At 44.4% G+C, this 22,030-nt stretch overlaps 1 protein-coding gene across 3 annotated transcripts in view; it reads left to right on the top strand.

The window, feature by feature from the left end:
- Window positions 1-22,030, top strand: part of CTNND2 (catenin delta 2) — a 975,434-nt gene that overhangs the window by 538,213 nt on the left and 415,191 nt on the right. For 2 of the 3 annotated variants that reach the window (XM_061189131.1, XM_061189130.1), the window contains exon 7: window positions 2,984-3,560. The exons of the other annotated variant lie outside the window; for it this stretch is intronic. In XM_061189131.1, the coding sequence (XP_061045114.1) occupies window positions 2,984-3,560 (577 nt within the window). The remainder of the gene's footprint in view (window positions 1-2,983; window positions 3,561-22,030) is intronic. 3 annotated transcript variants of the gene reach the window in all.

The raw sequence follows: 22,030 nt of genomic DNA, 5'->3' as shown, positions 1-22,030 counted from the left end.
CATACCAAAAAGTATTTGTTCTGTTGTAAGCAGGGAACTCTCCTTAGACCCTCTGGGGTTCTTTCTCCTCCTCATGCTCCTGTGGAAAAGATTTCCAGAAATTCCTGGTGGAGGCTTTTCTGTCACTTGACAGCTGGGTTCTGCACAGTGGAATGTTGCTCGGGCCCCAGGAGATCTTCCAGAGAAAAGTGAAGAAAGACAGTCCCTATCTGCACCTTGCAGCATCTTCCGGGAGATTGTTAGCAATGCAGACCCTCAGGCCCACTTCAGAGCCCTGAATCAGAATCTCTTCTGGATCAGAGGCTTGCAAACTTTAAACAGGCATCATAACCGCCTTGAGAACATGATAAAACACAGATCCCTGGGCCCCTCCCCCAGAGCTTCCCACTCAGTAAAGGTGGGGTGACGCTGATGCCACTTGTGATGCTGGCTGATGGAACGGGGACCACACTTGGAAAACCACTCCTCTAGGGATGACTTGTTCTTATATTCGATTGTACATTAGAATCACCTGGTGAGCTTCCCCAGAGCCTGATGTTTGGGTCCCCCCCTCCAGAGATCCTGAATTAAATGGCTAGTGGATACAGCCTGGGTACTGAGATTTTTTTCAAAAGTTCCCCTGGCAATTATAACATGCAGCCAGGTTTGAGAAGCCCAGGCTATACATTTCACGCTCAGAACTTCTACTGGGAGGGAAGCACAATTAGATATAAGCAGCTCTCCCCCACCCCCATGACTCTGGATGATACTAGACTACATCTCTGGAGTCCAGGTGAGCGCACCAGCTCTGCGGAGCTTCTCCACCATGGAAACCCTCATGCCAAAGCCTTGGGACCAGTTTTGTTAACCATTCCTTCAGTGATTCCACAAACATTCGTGGTATCTCTGCTATGAATCCTTCTCGTTCTGGTTGCTGGAGGCGCATTACTGAACAAAATCATGGAGCTTACGTTTTACTTCCACTCCTACTGTTGGACTCAAAATAATTGCTTTGTGATGCTAAAGAAAAACCAGAACTGGATAGTAGTTAAAGCGGTAAATACTGTTTCGATTCAGAAAAGAATTTAAGTATTGCACTAGAGGAAGAGAGACCTCAGTATAGAACCGGGCTCAATTTTGAAAACAACAAGGAAAAAGAGGAATGTTTAGCCAAGGAGTAGGTTGGGGGTCAGTGGGTGGAAAATCACTAAGAGGAAATGTCAGGGCTGGGGGGAGATTCTGGCTAAACAGACCTAACAGGATTCTTGCTGAAGGCAGGCCAGAGTGATGCGACATTGCCTGGGAGATGGTGGAGAATGAGGAACTGGAACAGGTATGGAGGGTGACCGGACACTGAGAGTGGAGGATTCTTGCTAAGATTGGACAGTGCAGAGCCATGTTGAGAAGGGAGTTCAGAGGAGCCTGGCTAGAGTTTGGTCAAGGAGAGAAACTTTGTCAGTGGATTGATAAATACATACATATACACACCCACATATGCAAATATGTGAAATATATATATCATATATAAATACACACATATATATACCCATGTATGCAAATATGTGAAATATATACATCATATATGAATAAATACACACACGCGCGCACACACACACACACACACACACTTCCCACAGAATGTCTTTCAACGGACTCTCTTCCTATACTCTTAATAGAGGATTTTGATATTGGTCGATTAACTCCCTCAGATCTTCACATGAACCTGACATCCAGATAAAATTTGGAATGCTGTGTGTGCGATGGAAGTGCCTGGTCTGTTATTTGCCAATTGCCTTTCCAAAGCGAGTGGAGAGGCAAAATTGAAACTCTTAATGGGAGAGCATCTGTTCAGTCTCTCTCTCTCCCCCTTCCCTCCATCTCACGCGCGTCCTCCTCCCCACCTAATTCCCACCCCTAATTTCAGAACCTGCCCTCCCCACTTTCTCTTTTTCTGTGTACAGTCCTACCCCCTCTTCACACCAGCCTGCTCTCAAAAAACTTTTCTGCTCCTCCGGGAAAGCCTGGAAGATCCCAGAGCTCCTGCCCAGAAGTGGTTGACAATGTAGTGTTTTCATTCGAATGCAAATTTGTCTCTGGACCAGATTCAAGGAAAGTGCTTTCCCCTCCAACTGTCTCTCCAGCTCCACCCCAGCCCTTGTTGTCTTTTGTGTTCTTGAAAATAGACGAGAGGCAACTGGCTTTCAATTTGAAGACACAGCTGCAGGGGGCTCTTAAAAGCGAGCTGGAGAGAGAGATGCTGAAAGATTTGGAGCCCAGCGTTAAAATCTAGAAAAGGGAGGCTTTTTTAGTCTTTTCATTTACAATTGCTCTGCTTCCTCTGGAAATGCTTTTTCTTTTAAAGCCTGAAAGCCCAAGCATATTTATTCCGACTTCATATTTTCCCCTCCTTTTAACTTATCCACAAAGAAGAACCAACGGGAAAATGGCAACAGAATAAACTCCACGAAGTATGCTTATTTCTTACGTTCTCCAGATAAGTAGGCAACTTGGCCAATTTCAGAGGTAGAAACTGTATCCAATGAAATGCCCGTGCGAGTGGGGGGCGGGGGGTGGGGAGAAAAGGCTGGACGCCTGAATTTCTCGTTAAAACGAACAGATCGGGATTGCCTGCAAGCAGATCCCGATGGCCCCGCTGGCTGGCCTTTTCAAAGCGTTCGGGGACTGTTGCGATGCCTCTGCTCTTCCAGAAACCTCTGAGACTTGTGAGCAGTATACGTGTCCCACTTCTCAGACGGGATCCCCATCCCCTGGTCAGCCGCCCTTTGCTCTCCGGTGTTTGCTTTTTTTTTTCTTTCGGTCGGGCAGGAGCCGCTCCCGAGCGGCCGGAGGGGCGCGTGCGTCTCCACCCCCCGCGCGGTTCTGCTTCCCGGGGGCCCCCGCGCGCCCGCGCCGCCCGGGGTCGCCGGGGCCGGGCGGCGCGCGCGGGGGGTCCCTCTGCTTGCCGCTGGCTAAGAGCGCGTGTTCTCTGCTCTCCCGCGCACAGGGCACCACGAGCCGCGCGGGGCACCTGGCGGGGCCCGAGCCCGCGCCGCCGCCGCCGCCGCCGCCGCCGCCGCTGCGGGAGCCGTTCGCGCCCAGCCTGGGCAGCGCCTTCCACCTGCCCGACGCGCCGCCCGCCGCCGCCGCCGCCGCCGCGCTCTACTACTCGAGCTCCACGCTGCCCGCGCCCCCGCGCGGGGGCTCCCCGCTGGCCGCGCCCCAGGGCGGCTCGCCCACCAAGCTGCAGCGCGGAGGCTCGGCCCCCGAGGGCGCCTCCTACGCCGCGCCGCGCGGCTCCTCGCCCAAGCAGTCGCCCAGCCGCCTGGCCAAGTCCTACAGCACCAGCTCGCCCATCAACATCGTCGTGTCCTCGGCCGGCCTGTCCCCGATCCGCGTGACCTCGCCCCCCACCGTGCAGTCCACCCTCTCCTCCTCGCCCATCCACCAGCTGAGCTCCACCATCGGCACGTACGCCACCCTGTCGCCCACCAAGCGTCTGGTCCACGCGTCCGAGCCGTACGGCAAGCCCTCGCAGGAGCTGTATGCCACGGCCACGCTCCAGAGGCCGGGCAGCCTGGCAGGTAAAGGGCTCGGCCCCGGGGGCGCCTGGGCGCGTGCTGGGGCCCCGGGCAGGAGGCAGGAGGCAGGCGGACGGCCGGGCTGGAGCCGGCTCAGGCTGGGCGTGTCCGTGGGCAGGTGTGCGTTCAGCATCCGCTGAAGGTAGGGAAGGCCAGGGTGTCTGTCCCTAGGTAGGCTGTGGTAGCACCTGAACTCAAAGCTATGGGTTGCTTCTGTTTGGAAGTAATGCAGTCTCTCAAACTCTTAGTGTCCTCTCTCTCTCTCTCACTCTCTCTGTCTCTGTGTCTCTCTCCCTCTCCCTCTCCCTCTGTCTCCCTCTCCCCTTCTCCCTCTCCCTCTCTCTCTCCCTCCCACCCTCCGCCAATCTGAAGACGAAGATATCCATCCTTAAAGTCAAGTTTAATAAAGAATCACATAGACCTGTTGATCGTATCCAGAAAAAGAGTGCAGAGAATAAAAATAACACTGTTTCTGTGATCACCCAGGTAGTTATCTACATTCAGTTGTAGAAAAAAGTAAGGAGTTTTCCCAAAGCAGACATTCGCCTTACAAAGATTTCGATAGTAGTGAAAAAGTAACCCATGATTAATTGCCTTGAATTTTTACTACTTTGTGATGACTCGAATTTATTATATTTTGTCTAAGTTTAGTCACTGGGAAAAGGAAAGGACGCTCCCATACCTGTCATTGGAATTACGTAGTTTCCAGCAATGGGGAAAAAGTAACCAGTGATGAGGTCTCTTGAGTTTGTTGCCTGCTTATTAAAGGGACGGAGGAGCTGGGCTGGACTGGGGTTTTGGGATGAAGCCTGCTTTTCTCTGCCACTTCAGAGGAGGTGACATTTCTGTGGTCGTTATGCCCATCAAAGACCAGGCTGAGCTGGTGATTGTCTGCTGGTAGCACCATATGTTCAGCTTAAACGAGACACTATGATTGAACGACTAAAGTTTTGTCTCCTAAAACACCTGACAACTAACCCGGATTTATTGTCTATTTTTTTTTTGTCCTCTTATGAAAGTATTTGGTAATTGTGTCACTCCAGTAAAATGCTGCACTCATATGTTTCCCTTCTTGACATAAATGGATGACTGTGAAGTTAAATAAGATTTAAAAAAAGGAACTTGGAAGCATGCGAGAGGCATGTCCAAGGGCCTTTTTAATTCAACACAGTAATTGCTGGTGTGGACTGGCCTGGCATAGCAGGATGCAGGCTGCAATTCCGCTGCCCCCCAACTCTGCTAAGAATGCTTATTCTCTCACTCACTCCTTCTCTCTCTATAATAGAATTTGGGAAGTGATACTCACTGATGCCAACCTAGTGTCAGTATCCAAATACCTATTATGTAGGGACTCAGGTGTGGCAATCTAGTTGGAAGACAGGGCTAGGGACCTGTATGGAATCTTCTTTTATGTAAGTTTGGAAACTTTGTTTTAGAAGTTTGTAAAATAAGTTACTAGATCGTGGCAAGGAGTGGGAACCTGGGGGAGCTTGTGGGAGACTCAAGCCCCAGGACCCCCTTCCCAGCCACCAGAGAGAAGAGGCAGCTCAGCCCCAGAGAGGCCCAGGTGACTTGCTAAAGGCCATTTCATTCCCTGCACAGACCTGGGGAAAGAAACCAGGAGTCTTAGCTTGCAGCTCTTTCTCCCAGTGATCATACATGCTAAACTTGGGCATGTTCCACTCTATCACTTTAGTAAAAATAGGGAGTGTGGGTCTGGTGGCGGGGGGATGTGAATGGGGCGGGGAGAGAGCCTGACAGCTCCTTATGTCACTGGATGTAGGAAGAGGCTTTAAAAGTAGATGTGTTGTGAAGATCGCTTATACTCTAATATCTGGAGTGAATGTTTCTGAGGATATGATGCGTGTGTGTGTGTGTGTGTTTGTGGGTAGGAAGGCTTTGGCCAGAATTAAGAGAACTTCCGTTGTTCAACACAATCCCATGTGCCTTCACTTCCCTCCTCATTTCCATCCATTCCTCAAATTCTCTGTGACACGATTTCATTTTTGCTCCCTGGTGGGAAAAAAAAATCATCGTGCCATTGAAGATTCTTGATTTTTGAGCTACAACGAGCACTTTTAATGTTTGAATTACTTTGTTTCAAATGGATGCTTTTAAATATTCATTTAAAGGTTTTTTTCATGCAAATCGCTGCTGGCGGGTTTTTGAGTTCCAAATTATTCTATAACTCTGCATAAATACTTGGGTTGCATAAGATCGTTGGCTCTATTTAGAATTTAGCAAACTATGGCCCAGGAAAGATGTGGGGACCGATTCTAACCTTTGTGAGAGATCAGGAATCCTGGAGCTTTTGGCCTCCATACCTAAATCTGTATGCTTGGTACGATTCCAGGCATCGTAAAGTTTGGAGCCACCTGGTTTGCTCACTGAAAGCACAAAGTCAAGACTGAAAAATAGCTTTTGCGTTTTCAGGATTGTGATTTTGGAGATTTGTCACTGATAGCTAGGAAGTGTGAATACAGGATAGACGGTGACTTTCACTGTTGGATGCATTCATTCCTTTAATTATTTATTAAGCAGCTCTTAGGTACTGGCACTGATTTCGACCCTAGGGATACAGGATTGATCAATATCAACCAAAATCCCTGGCCTCATTTCAGCTGGAGAAGACAGAAAAGTCACAGGAATTTTTAGCAGAGTGGCCAGGGAAAGCTCCACTTAGAAGGTAGCTTTTGAGTCAACTATGAAGGCAGTGAGGGTGCTGGCCATATTAATATCCAGCGGAATGGTGTAACTTTTGAGTCAACTATGAAGGCAGTGAGGGCGCTGGCCATGTTAATATCCAGCGGAATGGTGTAACTTTTGAGTCAACTATGAAGGCAGTGAGGGCGCTGGCCATGTTAATATCCAGCGGAATGGTGTAACTTTTGAGTCAACTATGAAGGCAGTGAGGGTGCTGGCCATCCATGTTAATATCCAGCGGAATGGTGCTCTGAGCAGAAAGGACAGCAGGTTCAAAGGCTGGTAAATGGAGGTGTGTCTGATGTGATTGCAGAAGAGCAAGAAGACCAGTGAGGGTGCATCAGAGAGAAAGAGGGCAAAGAAGCGACACAGGGTCAGCAAAGTGACTAGCAAAGTGGGGCTGGAAGGCCTCATATCGTCAGTCTTGATGAAGATTTCAGGATGCTGGCTGTACCCCTCCCTGGGAGCTGTTGAGGGTTTGAGCAGAGGAGTGACACAATGTGGCTTAGTCTGTAACAGAATACACTGTAGGGGATCAAGGGCAAGAGCAAGAATACGTGTTGGGAGGTAATTACAGTAATGTAAGCAAGAGACAGTGATGGCTTGGGCCAGCATGGTAGCATTGGAGGTTATGAAAAGTAGTGTAATCCTGGATATGTATATATGGTAGAGCTGACCGGATTGTCTCATGGACTAGGTGATGACGGTAAGAGAAAGAGGACTCAAGGATGCCACCGACTCAACAACCAGTAGAATGGAGTCACCATTGACTGAGATGGGGCAGGATACAGAGGGATCTGGTTGGTTTGGGGGCAGAGCTGGTATATATTAAGATCATGGATTTGGACATGTGGTATCTGTCTATCAAAAGGCACATGTGAAGTAGACAGTTGGGTACACAAGTTGGAGTTCAGGGGAGAAGCCCAGGCTGGAGATAAAAATTAGGGAGTCATCAGCAAGTAGATGGTATTTGAAACCATGAATCTTAGAAGATACTACATAGGAAGTAAGTTTAGAGAGAAGAGGTCCAAGGACTGAGCCCAGATGCCTCCCACAAATGCAGAGGTCTAGGAGCTGAGCAGGAACCCAAACAAAAGAAAGATAAGCCAGAAGTGTAGGTCAGTGTCATTTCTTAGAAGCCAAGAAAATAGCATGTCTCATGTAGTTTCAAACAAAAACTTAACGAGGTAGGTGTGATTCTTACCCCCATTCTGCAGATTTGAAAACTGAGGCTTATTATCACTGATAAGTCCCTTGCCCAAAGTTATCGATACTTTGGCTGGAAATGACAGGGATGCGATTTGAACCTAGATCACTTTGAATCCCGCATCTCTATACTCTTCAATACACATGATACATGGATAGAGATAGTGTATTTTGTGTTATTGAAGAAAAACACCAAAGATGTAGAAATACAGTATAAGTTTTCAACTTATTTAAATGACCAGTGATTTTTAAGAAGCAAAAATATCTCAAAAATGTGTCAACATCCTGTTGAATATGACTAGCAGTACCAATTTTTGTTCAATTTCGTAAAGCAGATAACATCATCCTTTCATTTTCCGGTTTAGAGCAAAATTAATCCTGTTAAAAATAGAAATCTGAGTTGTAAATATGTATTAAAGTTAAGTCAAACATCAGAAGCTTATTTTTAGGTAAAAATGAAATGGATTAAATGAAGATTCTTAGCCAACAATTGTAATCAAAACTGACCTAATATGGAGAGGAATTTGGTCCAGGCGTGTCTGTCTTGTAACCCTGCCAAAGAGACATCAAATGCACTGTTTAGAGGGCATCACACACTATAAACCCCACATTCCACATATTTGGAGATCTGATTCATTCCCTGATTTGTTAATACTTTCAGGTGCACCTGTTATAAGAAAGAAAAAGAAAAAAAAAAGCCTAATCCTGGATAAAAGCTTTGCAATCTGCACTGTCATGTTCTCAGAGGAAACCTGAAGTCTCCTCAGGTGATGAGCGAGTTTGTTTATCCCACAGCACTTGGGATGTGGTCGGAATGCAATGTGATACCTGGCTGCTTCAGCCCCTTTAAATTGCATTTCCTGAAGGCGATCTCTCCCTGCCTGTGGACAAATGCTTGAACAACTCTTGTGAACCTTCTGGCTCACGCTCAAGTAAAAAAAGAAAATAAAAAATCCCAGTTTAGATTTACTAATTAGAATGTGATCAGCCTGTGATATCGGTCAACACTTTCATCTTCTTTCCAAGGTGGTTACAGCTGGCTGTCAACCAGAACTTCCAGGGGTTCTTTGGAACTGGACCTCCCTGGGGACCCTTCCCCAACTGCAGAAGCTCCAGTGCTTTCCCCGCTGGCCACGCCCCTCAGCCCCTTCCCCCTCCTCAGAAGCTCATGCTCTCAGAGCCCCGGCCTTGCCCAGGCATCTCCTTCTGGCTCAGAAAGTAAAATAGATCTCTCTCCTGCACTGTGCACTCAGCCATCCTGCACCCCAATGCACTTGGGGAGTATGGGCTGATTCCCACTCATTGACTGTCTCCAGCTTCCACCAACAAAGTGATTATTCAGCCAGCCATTTACCCTCTACAACTCTGGGATCCCATTTCACAGCAGGGAACCCACATCTGAGTGGAAGCCCGCTCTCTCCAGGCTCTCTCTCCAGAGAGAGCAGGTACTAAAATCTCTTCAGCAAACCTCCTCTGTACTTGCTGACCCCTGTCTAACAGCCTCCATGTGCCTGGAGGCCCGGGACTCCCAGACATTCCTTTTAAAGTCACTCTGTGCAGCATCTGATTGCAACTTACATAGTATCTGATTGCTGTCCAGTTGCTGTCCATCCGGGTCAGACAGCAGCAGGCAGAGTGTCGTTTTAATATCCCGTTTCTGTGAGTTAATAGCTGGATCTGGAACTAAATGTTTGGGATGCTAGGGACCCCAAAGGCTTTCCTGATGCCTTTCTTTTTTGTTGATTCACAGAAATTAATATCTTCCCTTCTCTCCCTACCACATGGCGACCTTGCTAGTTAAAATGGGGTAAACAGGTCTTTTTTGTTCTGTTGTAAGAGAGTGGCATCTTTATGTAGACTTCTGTGCTAGCCTTTCCAATGTTATTGATACTTACATGATTTTGATCATGCTTTAATTTAACGGGGAACATGTAAATTTTAAAAATGACAGTGTGTCTTGGACAACAGTTAAGCTAACATGACTCTCTCAGCTCATTTGTCTCCCCCAGTCTCAGACCCTCTGAAAAATAGAGTACAGAATTACAACGGGGAATGCAGTCACAAAAGAGACAAGAACACAGAGGCCAGTGGGTGGGTGTCACCAACAAGCAAGCCATTGAAAATTTTTTAGAAAGCAGAGTAGATAGGAGTGATAAGCAATGAAAATGTAGACGTTTCTCCCAAGAATCTGCTATGTCAGCGTGGCTGTCTCGCGTGAGTGTTTGGCCAGGTTCAACCTTCAGAGTTCGGCTGGGGGGCTGAAGAGAAGTGAGGCTCAAGGTGGAGGGATTCACTGAAAGCCAGAGCTTGAGACAGTTGCTCCCTCCTCCCATCGCATCCCCTCCCTCCTACCAAGATGGCGACCCTGTGGCCAGCGTTTACTGCAGGGAGAAGACCAGGTGTGACCGCTTAAAAAAACTGAACAAACTGCCTGAGGAAGTGAGACTTCAGTTATGGCTGTTAGTGGCCTAGATAAAGTTCATTGCCTACAGGCTTGTGGGGTGATGGGCTGGCAGGGGGCTGAGAGCTGCCGCCCACATTCTCATCCTGCAGGAAGGCTGCCAGCCCATATGCCCACCCTCCTCGTCATAAATTCTAATACAGGGACGCACAGTGGAAAACATTTCTATTGATGTCGTAGCAGAAGACGCTGCCTCTGGGTTTCTCCTTCTCAAATATGAGAAATTAGCAAGGATTACTGAGGAATTTGGGTGAATTAGTGGCATTGAAAAAAAAAAACAGAAAAATGAACTGCCTCTCAGAAGAAACAGAGATGATTTACAGAAAAGGGGGAGATTAAAAGAAGCAAGATAAAACTTTAGATTCAGTACTGAGAAAGATTTAAGAAGATCTTGTATTTATTAAGTAAGAACTGGGTTGATATGTGAAAGGATCAGAGAACAAGAAAATCTCTTTAGGCTGTAAAAAATATAACTACCCACATTAAAGATTTGATAGAATGAGTGGGAAATAGTGAAGGAAATCACTGGGAAGGGAGAACATAAAGGGAAAGAGACAGAAAATGAGAATAATGCAGCAAGATCCATAAAGGACAAATCTGGGAGATCTGACATATTACTACAGCCCCGGAAAGAAAATGGAGAGAAGCAAATTATCGATGAAGTAATGCAGAACAATTCCTCAGAGCTGGGGGGGCCTGTGTCTTCATAGGAAATACCCTACGCTTGGAATAGAAAATATTTCGTCTTCTACATCATGAAATTTCACAGCACTGACATAAAATAGACCCTGAAACCTAGGGAGAGGAATAAAACAGATGCCACCTGACTTGCAGTAGTGATACGGGAGGAAAAAAGAACACTCAGGTGATGCTCTCAAAGTTCAGAGGGAAAATAAGTTTCAACCTAAAATCTGTACACGGCCAAATTATCCGTCATCTATACAAAGAGTATCAGATATTTTCAGACTTGCAAGTACTCATGAAATCTATCTCTTAGGCACCCTTTCCTAGAAAGTTACCACAATTGGAGGATGTATTCTAGCTAAATAAGGGCATAAAACAAGAGGAAAACATGGTACCCAGGGAAGCAATGTATACTGACCAGAAGAGCGATGAGGAGAAATCCCTGGGGGGTGGAAAGGTGGGACTCAACACGTGAATGTTGACAGTCAGGAATGGAATGTTGGGGAAATTCCAAAGGAGTCTGAGGCATTTTAATATTGATGGACAGAGCAAGTAGAAGCATGAGTAAGAGTAGTGAATTTACTTGCAATTGTAGAAGAAATCATTGCATTCTGTTGAGTTGCACAAATACAGGACGCAGTGATTAACAGCATGGGTTGAGGGGCTAGACAGACATGGGTGCATATCTTGGTTCCGTTACCAGCTCCGTGACCTTGGGTAGTTGGGTTTGGTTCAACAAGTCTTTACTGAGCACCTGTTTTGTGCCAGCCGCTCTTCTAGGTGCTGGACACACACCTGTGAACAACAGAGGCCAAAGCCCCTTCCTCTTAGAGGTAATGGTCTGATGCTGATAGGATATTAGATGGTGAGAAGAGCCGGGTGGAGAAAGACTGAGAGAATTAGAGATGTTCTAGGGCAGGGTGGCCAAGCTCTCCACGATAAGGTGTCCACTGAGCAAACACCTGAAGCCAGGAGCCATTGCAGATGGACCTGGGGACGGATGTACCAGGCAGAGGGAATAGCCAGTGCAAGGGTCCTGAGGTGAAATCATGCTTAGCCTGTTTGGGGGACAAAATGGGGCTTCTCTGAGATTGTTTGCATATCCTATTATGGGGATAACAATACTGCAACAATTATACAGAGTCATTACGAAGATCATATGAGATTGAGATCATGCCTATCAGTTGTTTATTAGCATGTCTGCACATTAAAAGGGCCCAATAAATAACTATTGTTACTATGGAGAATCATGATATCAGCCCGGCTCTACTGGGCATTCACATATACATACAATGAAGGTCATGACTCCGGGGGTCTCCCTTGACTGGAAGTGGGTAGGAGTGACATCAGTTCAGAAGTAGCTTGTGATACCAAGAGCTGTGAGAGAGGACCAAAGGCTGGGGGCATCCGTGGAGGGAGAGGCACATCCAGGTAGGAGGATCGGGAACGGGATCTTGAAGAAGGCAGCATTTGAGGGGGAGTTTAACGAAGTGCAACCGGACAGGGTCAGTCAAGTAGGAGAACGAGGTGTAGCTGGGGAGGGACGGGCTGCATATCGGTTATGGGTAAGGTCTAGTGGTGCCCTGAGTCCATGCAGGTTTAAGGTGGAGCTTAGGGCAGGCACTGGGGATGTACATGAGGTCAAAGCTACACGTGGTCTGAGGTCTGCTCTCCTGAGCTTGGCTCTAAGGAGGTGTGACCACATTCAGGAGGCACGGGGGAGCTAGGGATGGTTTTTCTGAATAGAGACTTTTATCCCACTTTTTTTTTAATAAGGGTCCATGAGATTTTTTTGAAAGAATAAATTCACCAGAACACCTTGTAAGCTTTTCACTTGGGATTAGGACCCCAGGAGTATGGGAATGACTATCTGAGATGATGGACATGGAGGCAAGGTGAGGGTGTGAGGGATTTGAAGAGGAACGGATTAAAATAAGGACCCGATGCTGCACGGTGAGGCCAAAAATAGATGGGTGGATGGATGGATAGATAGATAGATAAGGACCCGATGCTGTGCGGTGAGGCCAAAAATGGATGGATGGATGGATGGATGGATGGATGGATGGATGGATGGATGGATAGATAGATAGATAAAAATAAGGACCTACTGTAGAGCACAGGGAACTCTTCTTAATACTCTGTAATGACCTGTCTGGGAAAAGAATCTAAAAAAGAATGGATATATGTATATGTATAACTGATTCACTTTCCTGTACACCTGAAACTAACACAACATTGTAAATCAACTATACTCCAATAAAAATTAAAAAAAAAAAAAGAGACAAGTTCTCCAGCCCCAGAAATGAGCCAACTCTCAGGACAATCCCCTTTTCCCTCGTTGAGAAACAGGCCAGGTAATGTTCAGCCAGATGTTTCTCTGGTCCTGAAGTCTAGAAACCCATCTTATTTTTTCAGTGCTGCAGATCACATGGACGGCTGGTAGAAATAAGAGTCTGCTGGCAAAATGCCTTTAGATATAATGTCAAATCAGAGAAGGAAGTGATAGGATGGGAAGAGAGAGACACGGAGACACACGCAGTCCTGCCTTGGTTGGTCATCTGGACTGTGGCTTCCTAGGGGGTCCCCAGCACCCAAGAATGAGAAAGCCTAGCTTGTGTCTGACCCCATGGTGTGAGTTTCTTCCACTCTTCAGACTCCGTGCCTCTGAACTTAAGGTCCATGGGACATTGATGGTAAAATATGCCTTGGTTCCTTGGCAGTGCTTACACATTTTAGGTCACCGGTGTGGGTTAATTTGGGCAAACAGGTGTCTGTGGTAGCCACTCACTTCAAGTATCAATGATCCTAGTTAACCAGTATCTCTGCCTTAATAAATATGAGGCTTCTTTTAAATGTTTTTTCTTTCTATCTAAGCAAGAGGGATTATGGAGAGACCAATAGTTTTAGTAGCTGTGAAAATAACCTTCGATAATTAATAACTCAAAATCTCTCAAAATGGAGTTCATTTGCAATCAAGCCTGCTTCAAAATCCCTCCCACCACAATATTTAACCAATGTGCATTTTATAATTTTTTAAAATTTATTTTATTGAAGTATAATTGACTTACAATGTTGTGTCAATTGCATTTTGTAATTTTTAAAAATTTGTCATATATTTAATCCATGCTATACATAATATATATGTTATGTATAATACATATTTCTGCTTATTATCTATATTCTAAATGTATGACAAAAATCACTATGCACACACCCATGTGTATGTATATATACATACACATATATGTGTGTGTGTTGGGGGGTAGTTTTTTATATGGATAAGACTTTGCATTTGCCATGGGATAACTAAAGTGAAATACCTACAATCTCTAAAGGCTAATCTCAAGCACATCTATTGATCAATATATGTATTTTTTGTGCTGTGTATTACGAAAGCACTGACTTTGCTACAAAGAAGAAAGTATCCTGAATTTTCCTGCAATCAGAAGAGGCAGAGCATTTAAATAAGTGGGTTTATGGGCTCCCTGAGGGCAGCTGAGCCCTCTGCATATTTCAGAACTCCTCACCACGCCTCGTCTAGTAGATGTTCAACAAATGTCTTCAACTAGCTATTATAAAGCTAGCTAGTTGGTGAAAGTGTTACATCCCGTTGATAATTGGAAATCATCCTTAGTACAAAGCGAAGCACGAACACAAAGAGATACCAGGTTCTCCCCAAAGTGAGTGAAATACGAAAAAATTACCAACAGCTAACAGAAAAACTTGGCTCAATGGGTATTAAAAATCTGAAGGGTAAAATGCCTGTCCTCTCACCTCTGAGTTTCCCAGTGCTCTAGAAAGTGGCTTCCTATGTCTTTAGGTATCACAGTATTAACAGACGCCCAGACAGCAGTCTGTGGAATGTCATAGGCTCACCTGGAGAGCTAGCAGCTCCCTGTGTGTAACTCCAGAGACGAAAGCGATCATAAAAACAGACTGCTTATTCTGTGGCATCTGTATATGCTAAGGACCTGCCCAGGAACCTGCAGGTAGAGACTTGGCAGCAAAGGAACCAAAGAAAACCATTCATGGTCTTGACCCAGTGGACTTGAGCAGCACTTGAAATTTCTATTTGCTTGTAAATATCTTCACACATACTTGATAGCATTGATTTTTCCTGTCTGGCTTCCTGGATGGTGCCTGGGCCCACGGGTGCCATGCTATTAAAGAGGGGGAGCCCGTCCTGATCTGGAATGATACCTGCCTGCATTCCTTGGTGTTTCTGGCTTCAACCCTAGCTCTCCTTGAATAGACTGGCAACATGTGAAAGGGGTCAAAACCTCCCCTAGGAGATAAGTGCACACATATGCGCGTGCTCGCGCACACACACGTATTCATTTAGGTCGTAAGCTCAGCTGGTTAGAATCAGATCATGCCACAGTCCCTTCTGTGGCTGAGTCAGTAGCTGACTGTGGTTGACACTGCCACAAACAGACCCTTCACCTTGGCAGTCTTCTAGCATATGTAGTATTTGTTCTGCACTGGAAGAATCAATACAAATTTCTGTACTAGGAAAGCACCGGTAACATCACTACTGTACCATAGCAATTGGTGGTTAGTAGTAACTTCTTTGGATAACATAACAGACCAAAAAAAAATGGGTGGGAGAATTAATAGGCCTCATCAATCGTGCATTTATTAGGGAGTTAATGTTTTAGTATAACTTGTATTCAAATAGTAATTATTCATGTGTAATTCAGTGAGTAACTGGATTCTAAAACACACACATACACATATTAAAGCTTTTACCGGAAAAGAATCAAGGAAGAATTTTAGTCCTCGGAACTGTTTATAATTCCTCTCCTCTCAAATTCTTTTTTTGTATGCCAAGTATTATGTTGAGTAAAGGAATAAAACTTTAATAAAAGTGTTGATATACAGAAATTATAAAATGTAAGTGTAGAGAATGACTAATCTGTGAAACAGCTTATTTGCCATTTTTCCCCCCAAAATTATGTTGAGAGTTAATGGTGTCTTTTGCTTCTGGAATTATCACTAAGGTCATTCCGTGGGTATTGGTGAAACATAGAAAGCAGTAGAAAAATGATACAGGGAGAATACATTTGAAGTTTGCGTTTTATCAGCTAAATATCAAATTTTTGAAAAGGAATGTATACATCTATCTATGGTATATCTAGTACAATCTGAGTAAAAGACCTCTGTTTCAGATGCTGAGATGCAGAACATCTTAGTTCAGATATTTTTCAAAATATTTAAAGCAATTCATGAAGAAAATTGCATTCCTTAGCCCACTTTTGCCTGATACAACCCTTCTCCTTATCCGTACATTGAGAATTTCCTCTGTGCCCTTTGATGGGCAAAAACCACATGCACAAAAATGAAAACTGAGCTTCAGTCCCCACAGCAGTCAGCTCTTTGGAAAGCAGAATGAAGATTTCCCATCCCTCCCAGCCGAAGTCTGTCTTTGCATCTCGATCTAACAAAAAAGATGGGTCAGGAGCACCTTGTCCTGGATTCTTTTCTTGGAAAGATTCGTAATTGTCCCTAGCAATTGGGTCTGGAATCCAGACTCCAGATGTACTGTTGGCACATTGCACTGATGGGGTATTGAGAAGCATCTGTGGAGAGATAAAATGACACTCGTTGTGTTTTATCCGCCTTGTTGATAAAGAAGAGTATCTGTGTGGATGTGAGACTATCTCCAGGGCTCCAGAAGGATGCCAAAGTTGAAAACGTCTAGCAACCAAGATATACATCCATAGCTAAATCAGTAAGTCCTGGCTTCTCAAAGTGTGGTCTGTGGACCAGCAACACCAAAATTGCCCAAGACCTTGTTAAAAATGTAGGACCTCAGGCCCTTCCCCAAACCTGTTGCGTCAGAACCTGAATGTTAATCAGGGGACTCGTGTGCCCATGACATTTTGAGAAATACTGAAACACACAGCTAGTCCACTCAGAGCTACTCTCTACCCACCCTGAGATAAGAAACCAAAAGCAGACGGGCGCCAAACCACCACTGTCTATCTTGCGTGTTTCACTAGTACTAGTACCATCTTAGACAAGTAGGTTTCCACAGGCTCTTTGCTTGGAGCTGTGTGTGAGTTGACACAGAACATCATCCAATTCAGTGTGGACAGGGAGCCACATGACCCTGGACTGAAAATAAAAATGGAAACGGTCCATCCTAAGAATGCAAAGATGTCCGACTCCACATCACTCATGCTTCATCACCACTGTCTCCTCACTTTGTGCATTCCTGCCTGTCACAAAAGGAATTGAACAAAAGAAGCCTATTTTTCTAACAGCTTGGGAAGAAATGCTTGTGGTTAGGGAGGAAAGACAAGGGGATAAGATCACGGGGGCACACTTACTGCTGCATCCTGACCAGGGATTTTGGCCTTTAAATTATTCTCACTGGAAAGTATTTGAGCCCCAATAGATGACAGTATTCATTTGGTAAAAGGTGAGGTAAAGTGTCGTAATTACGATAAGTTGTATTGGAAACTTTATCAAGAAAATTGCAGAAGCAAATGCTTCTGCGTTTATTCATTGTCAGAGACCGTGTGAGCGTTCAAGTTCTTCGTGATAGCAGCAAAGCTGTATTACGTTGGCAAAATATAGGAAAAATCTAGGATTTACGAAAAAGATGAAACAGGAGGAAATTTTTTGCTTTCCAAAACAGACTTATCATAGAATCATTTTATATCATCAGATGGCCTGTTTGTTAACATTGAAATTATTAAGCTTCAGTACAATTTTACCATTGAATACAAATGAATTAATAATCTCCCTTCCAAACAAATATGGCTCGTAGCCTATAGTATAGGAAATGTGTCCATATATTTTAACATTTATAACAATATGAGATAAGATGTCAAACTAATTCAATGAATGATGATCATTTGCAAATGAAATTTAGTGCATGGACTTGACTCAAGATATACAGGAAATATTTGAGGGTCCTTTAAATACTGAAATTAATATGTGACTTGGCATAGGAGTAGGAAGTAGATTTTGGAATTTCGATTTGTGTCAAAAGCAAAAATCAAGAATAAATCAAGGAAGTACCATGGCGAGCATTTCTTACATCTAAGGTGTAATATTTGCATCTCTCGGCCATTTACTTAGAACCCATTTATGATATTAAAAAGTTAACCAAGATTACGTGACCTTTTGTATTTCTGAAAGTGCTTTTGCCGAGGTCATTTTTCTCCCAGGAGTTTAATGATAACAAATATGAAGCCGGACTTTTTAAGAAGTTCAAAGTCCACAAAATAGCTAGTTCAAAGCCATAAACTCTCACAGAGGGAAGGCGTTCTGCCTACACAGGCCATGCTGCTTGGCCACGTCACCTAGTGATGCTAGCATACCTGCAGGGAACATACCCTGAAATCAGAGCATTCGGCAAGGAAGAGGTGCAGTGGGGATTTGCGAGGGGAAATCTGCTTTTATTCCAGGCTCTATGTGTCTCTATAAAAGTCTTATTTTGCCCTTCAAAGATGTGGTTTCACTAATAAATAGCAATGCATGAACTGATTGCACACAGAATTTTTTTTAAAAAACCCTGAATTCTTAGATTTTACTTTGGACTTTACATCATAGCACAAGAAGGTTATAGCTCTTCTTCTGAAGACAGCTCTTTATCTCAGAAATGAAAGCACTCAGCTCTGCCACCTGGTCACAAACTCATCGAGTCAGCTTGCTCTGGTCCACTGACCGGTATGTCATTTAGGTCCTTCTTTTCCTCCTTCCATTTCTTTGCAAATGAGCATGTGAAACTGGCTCCCAAATTTGAAGAGAACAGGTCAATGGCAGTGTGTCCTTAAGAACCTAATATTGATATTTCCAAATGAAAACCTGCAAACATTTGTTTCTTTGCAAAAGCAAGTGAATTCACATTGAATTAGAGAGCCAGAAATTGTAGAGTATAGAAAGAAGAGAATGTGAATGGGTCCCAGTAAAAAACAGAATGAAATTGTTTTGTTCTGTTCAGTAAAGTAATTGGCATAATGTGGTAGTAAATGATATTATTTGAAGAAAGCAAGAAATGGTAAATTGAGGGTTGTAACACATTAGATATTGATTTCTTTTGGATATGCCTGTCTCCTCTCTCTTTGATTTATCTGGGACAGGGAGGCTGTCAGGGTGATTCCTGTAGTAGAGTGATGAGGCATGGGGTGCCCATTAAATGCACCTCGCTGCTCCGCACTTAGATGGACTGAGTTAGAATCTTTTGGGGGTTGTGTTCGGGAATCAGTGTTTCAAAGTCTCGCAGATGATTCTGCAAGGAAGAAATGAAGGTTTGAGAACTAATCATATTCTAAGCAATGAAAATTCAAATGCAAATATATATATGTATGTATGTGTGTGTATATATATGTATGTATGTGTGTGTGTACATATATACACATATGTATATATTTGAGCTGAATCTTTGGTCATGCAGTTCTCATGAGTTCCTTACGTGTGATCTCCTGTTGAATATTTCAAATCCTTTTGCTGAAAGTATGGTTACTGTGATTGTGAAATTGTGAGTTAAAAAATATCTGTTCAGTTTTTATAATCAGTTGTGGTATGAACTTATAAAGAGTTCGTATACTAACTGGCATTTCTTTTAAAAGACAATATGGATTAAATAGATAATAAAATCACTTCTGTAAGTATTCTGAACGGACTTTCCTACAGAGGGCCTTTGCTCTCACTGCTGGTCCCCTCTGTCTGGGAAGCACATGGATCTTCCTCCAGCATGGCTCCCTTAAGTAGTCTTCTGCTGGAATGTCAGATCCTCATAAAGAACTTTCTTGACCACCATATGAAAACAGTATACCCTCCGACACTGTCTACCCTCCCTACCCTACTTTATTTTCCTTCAGTACCTTTATCTCTAAATGTGATGACTGACTTATTTTCAAGGCCAGGGACCTTGTGTGTCTTAAGCATCATGGTGTCCAAAACTCCTAGAAGTTGCTCACTCAGTAAATATGTGTTAAATGAGTGAACGTATCAATCAATATGGATTAACTGGCACGGGTAAACGCTCTATGTAAAATCTAGCAAGTAGAAATTTATTTGCAAATCAGTCTAGAAGTGTTTTCTATTGCTGGTGAAATGGAACAAAGCCTGTTGGATTCTCTCTCTGTGGGGTGGAGGCGTGAGACAAGCAAGGCAGTGAGGATACTTTACCCTTTCAGCTTCGTAATTATTTTCCATGTCAAGAACTCCCTGCAAGTCCATCACTGACTTCCTTCTGGATCCGCAGATGTTTGTTATCTTCACTCAGCAGGTTTAATTTATGCCATATCCCTTTCTAAAAAGGATTCACCTTCTCTTGGTTATTTCAATATTTCTTTCCCTTTGAACTTCATTCATTCCTTCATTCTTTACAATTATCCATTAAAAAGCAACATTAATTTTTTAAGAAAAAAATAAAACCTTAAAATTTACGTTTTCCAATAATACTTCACAAAATTATCAGTTTTTTTCCATTTATAATATTTCACAATTAAATCTCGTAAGTTGTTTTTGATATTTTGATAGTTTAAATTATAGTGTTTGTGTTTTAGAATCAAAAGATGTATTTTCATTAGATAACAATTTCTTGATTCTAAGATCGAATGACGTGAGAATACCTATTTTTACGCTGCTTTATCAATTGCAGAGCCCTTCACACAGATTTCTCTGACCTTGATCCTCCCACAATGCCATGTCATACAAACACATGTACTATTATTTGTATTTTTACACTAGAGGTAACCAGGGCTCAGAGAGGTTCAATGACTTGCCTTGATTTGCCCAGCTGCTTAAACACAGATCTGGAGCCCAAATCATGTCTCCCTATTTCAGTTTGTTTGGGGAAAAAATGACACAAGAAAAGAACAGTAGAATTACTACTTTAGATGCTATTTGAGTTTACTTCAAACTGCTGGACATTATACTTCTGTGCTCCTAAGGCCCCCTTTTGTGTGCAGAATCAGAGGGGCAGCCATGCTTTCAAGCTTCTGTTCCCCGAAAACTGGGTTCACTTCTTGGTGGGTGTCGAGCCAATAGCCACAACCAAGCCAAAGAGCAGGGAGAGGAAAGATTTATTACTTGCAGCAAATAAGGAGAACACAGGGGATCTTTGCCAAAGCAGAGTCTCCCCAAACAGCAAAATTGAGGACGTTTTAAGCTAAGGGTCCATGCATATTCATGAGGGGGCTTGAGCAGAGGAGAATTCAGTACAGAATTGGGGCACAGGTTGACAGAGGCCAAGCTTTAGCTGATTGAAGTCAGGAGGGTCAGCATCACCCTTCCATCCTCTACCTGGGTGAGGGTTTTAGTTTCTGCAGAACTCAAAGGTATACTGTTATGTATATCCCTTAAGGAACCAGAACCCTGCCCCAAGGCTGCACTGTTGTTTCTTGAATGCTCCTCCCTTGTTTCTGCGTTCCCTCCCTTAAGATCACTAATTACTGAGACCTGTTCAATGGCAAGAACTGTAGCCAGGCATAGATCACAAAATGGCTTAGGCCAAAATGGGTTCTCTTCTGTCAAGAAAGTCATTCCTGGTTCTCTTTCTCCAGGGACCCCCTAACCTACCTGCTTACACTTCTGTGTAGGAGTTATTCTTGTAAGTGGTGGTGCTGGAGTGAAGGTACCTACAGAGCTCCAGGGGATGTCCCAGGTCTAGGGCCCCTGTACTCTCCAGGGTCCAGTCTGCCCTCTGAGCCCCTGGAGCCCATACCTCCATCTGTTACCCAATGCAAGTTCCTGTGCCCGATGCACAGTGAGGCCAAACAAACCCAAACGTCAGCGATTGGGTCAGAGAAAGGTTTATTGCAGGGCCAAGGCCAAGCAAGGAGAATGGGTGGCTCGTGCTCAAGATACCCCAAACTCCCTGAAGGGTTTCAGCATAGCATTTTTAAAAGCCAGGTGAGGGAGGGGGTCACAGGGTATGTGATCGTGCACAGTTCTCTGATTGGTTGATGGTGAGGTAACAGAACAGTTAACATTATCAATCCTTAGGCACCTGTAGGTCTCAGGGCTCATGGTCATCCAGTAGTTAATTTCTTCCATTTGGTGGTGGTTTTAGCATTTGTAAAACAACTCAGGAAGCGTGCCTCAGATACTGTTATCAAGGTACTTCAGAGAGGAGCTACAGCAGAGGACATGGGGGGAGGGGTCTGTCCCAGGAAGACCCCATAGGGTCCTGCTTGGTTACACATCTCTGCCATAGAACTGAACCATCACCAGCACCACAGCCGAGTGGCCAGGAGTGACCAGTTCTGAGCCATCTGAGCATCCTTCCAAGTCAGCCCTAGCAACAGTGGGCCAGTGACTGAGGTCCTAGGACACATGGTAGCTCTTGTGCAGCAAGTGTCTCAAGCCTGTTCCTACATCAATTTGCAGGTTCTTCCCAGTCCTCCAGGGCTCCTGGACCTGCAGGAGGGCCTGGCCTGCACAGAGCACCCATGTGGTT

Source organism: Eubalaena glacialis, chromosome 4, assembly GCF_028564815.1.
Source record: "Eubalaena glacialis isolate mEubGla1 chromosome 4, mEubGla1.1.hap2.+ XY, whole genome shotgun sequence".
NCBI lineage: Eukaryota > Metazoa > Chordata > Mammalia > Artiodactyla > Balaenidae > Eubalaena > Eubalaena glacialis.
The sequence above is the reverse complement of the archived record's forward strand: the minus strand, read 5'-3'. Positions and strand labels throughout refer to the sequence as shown.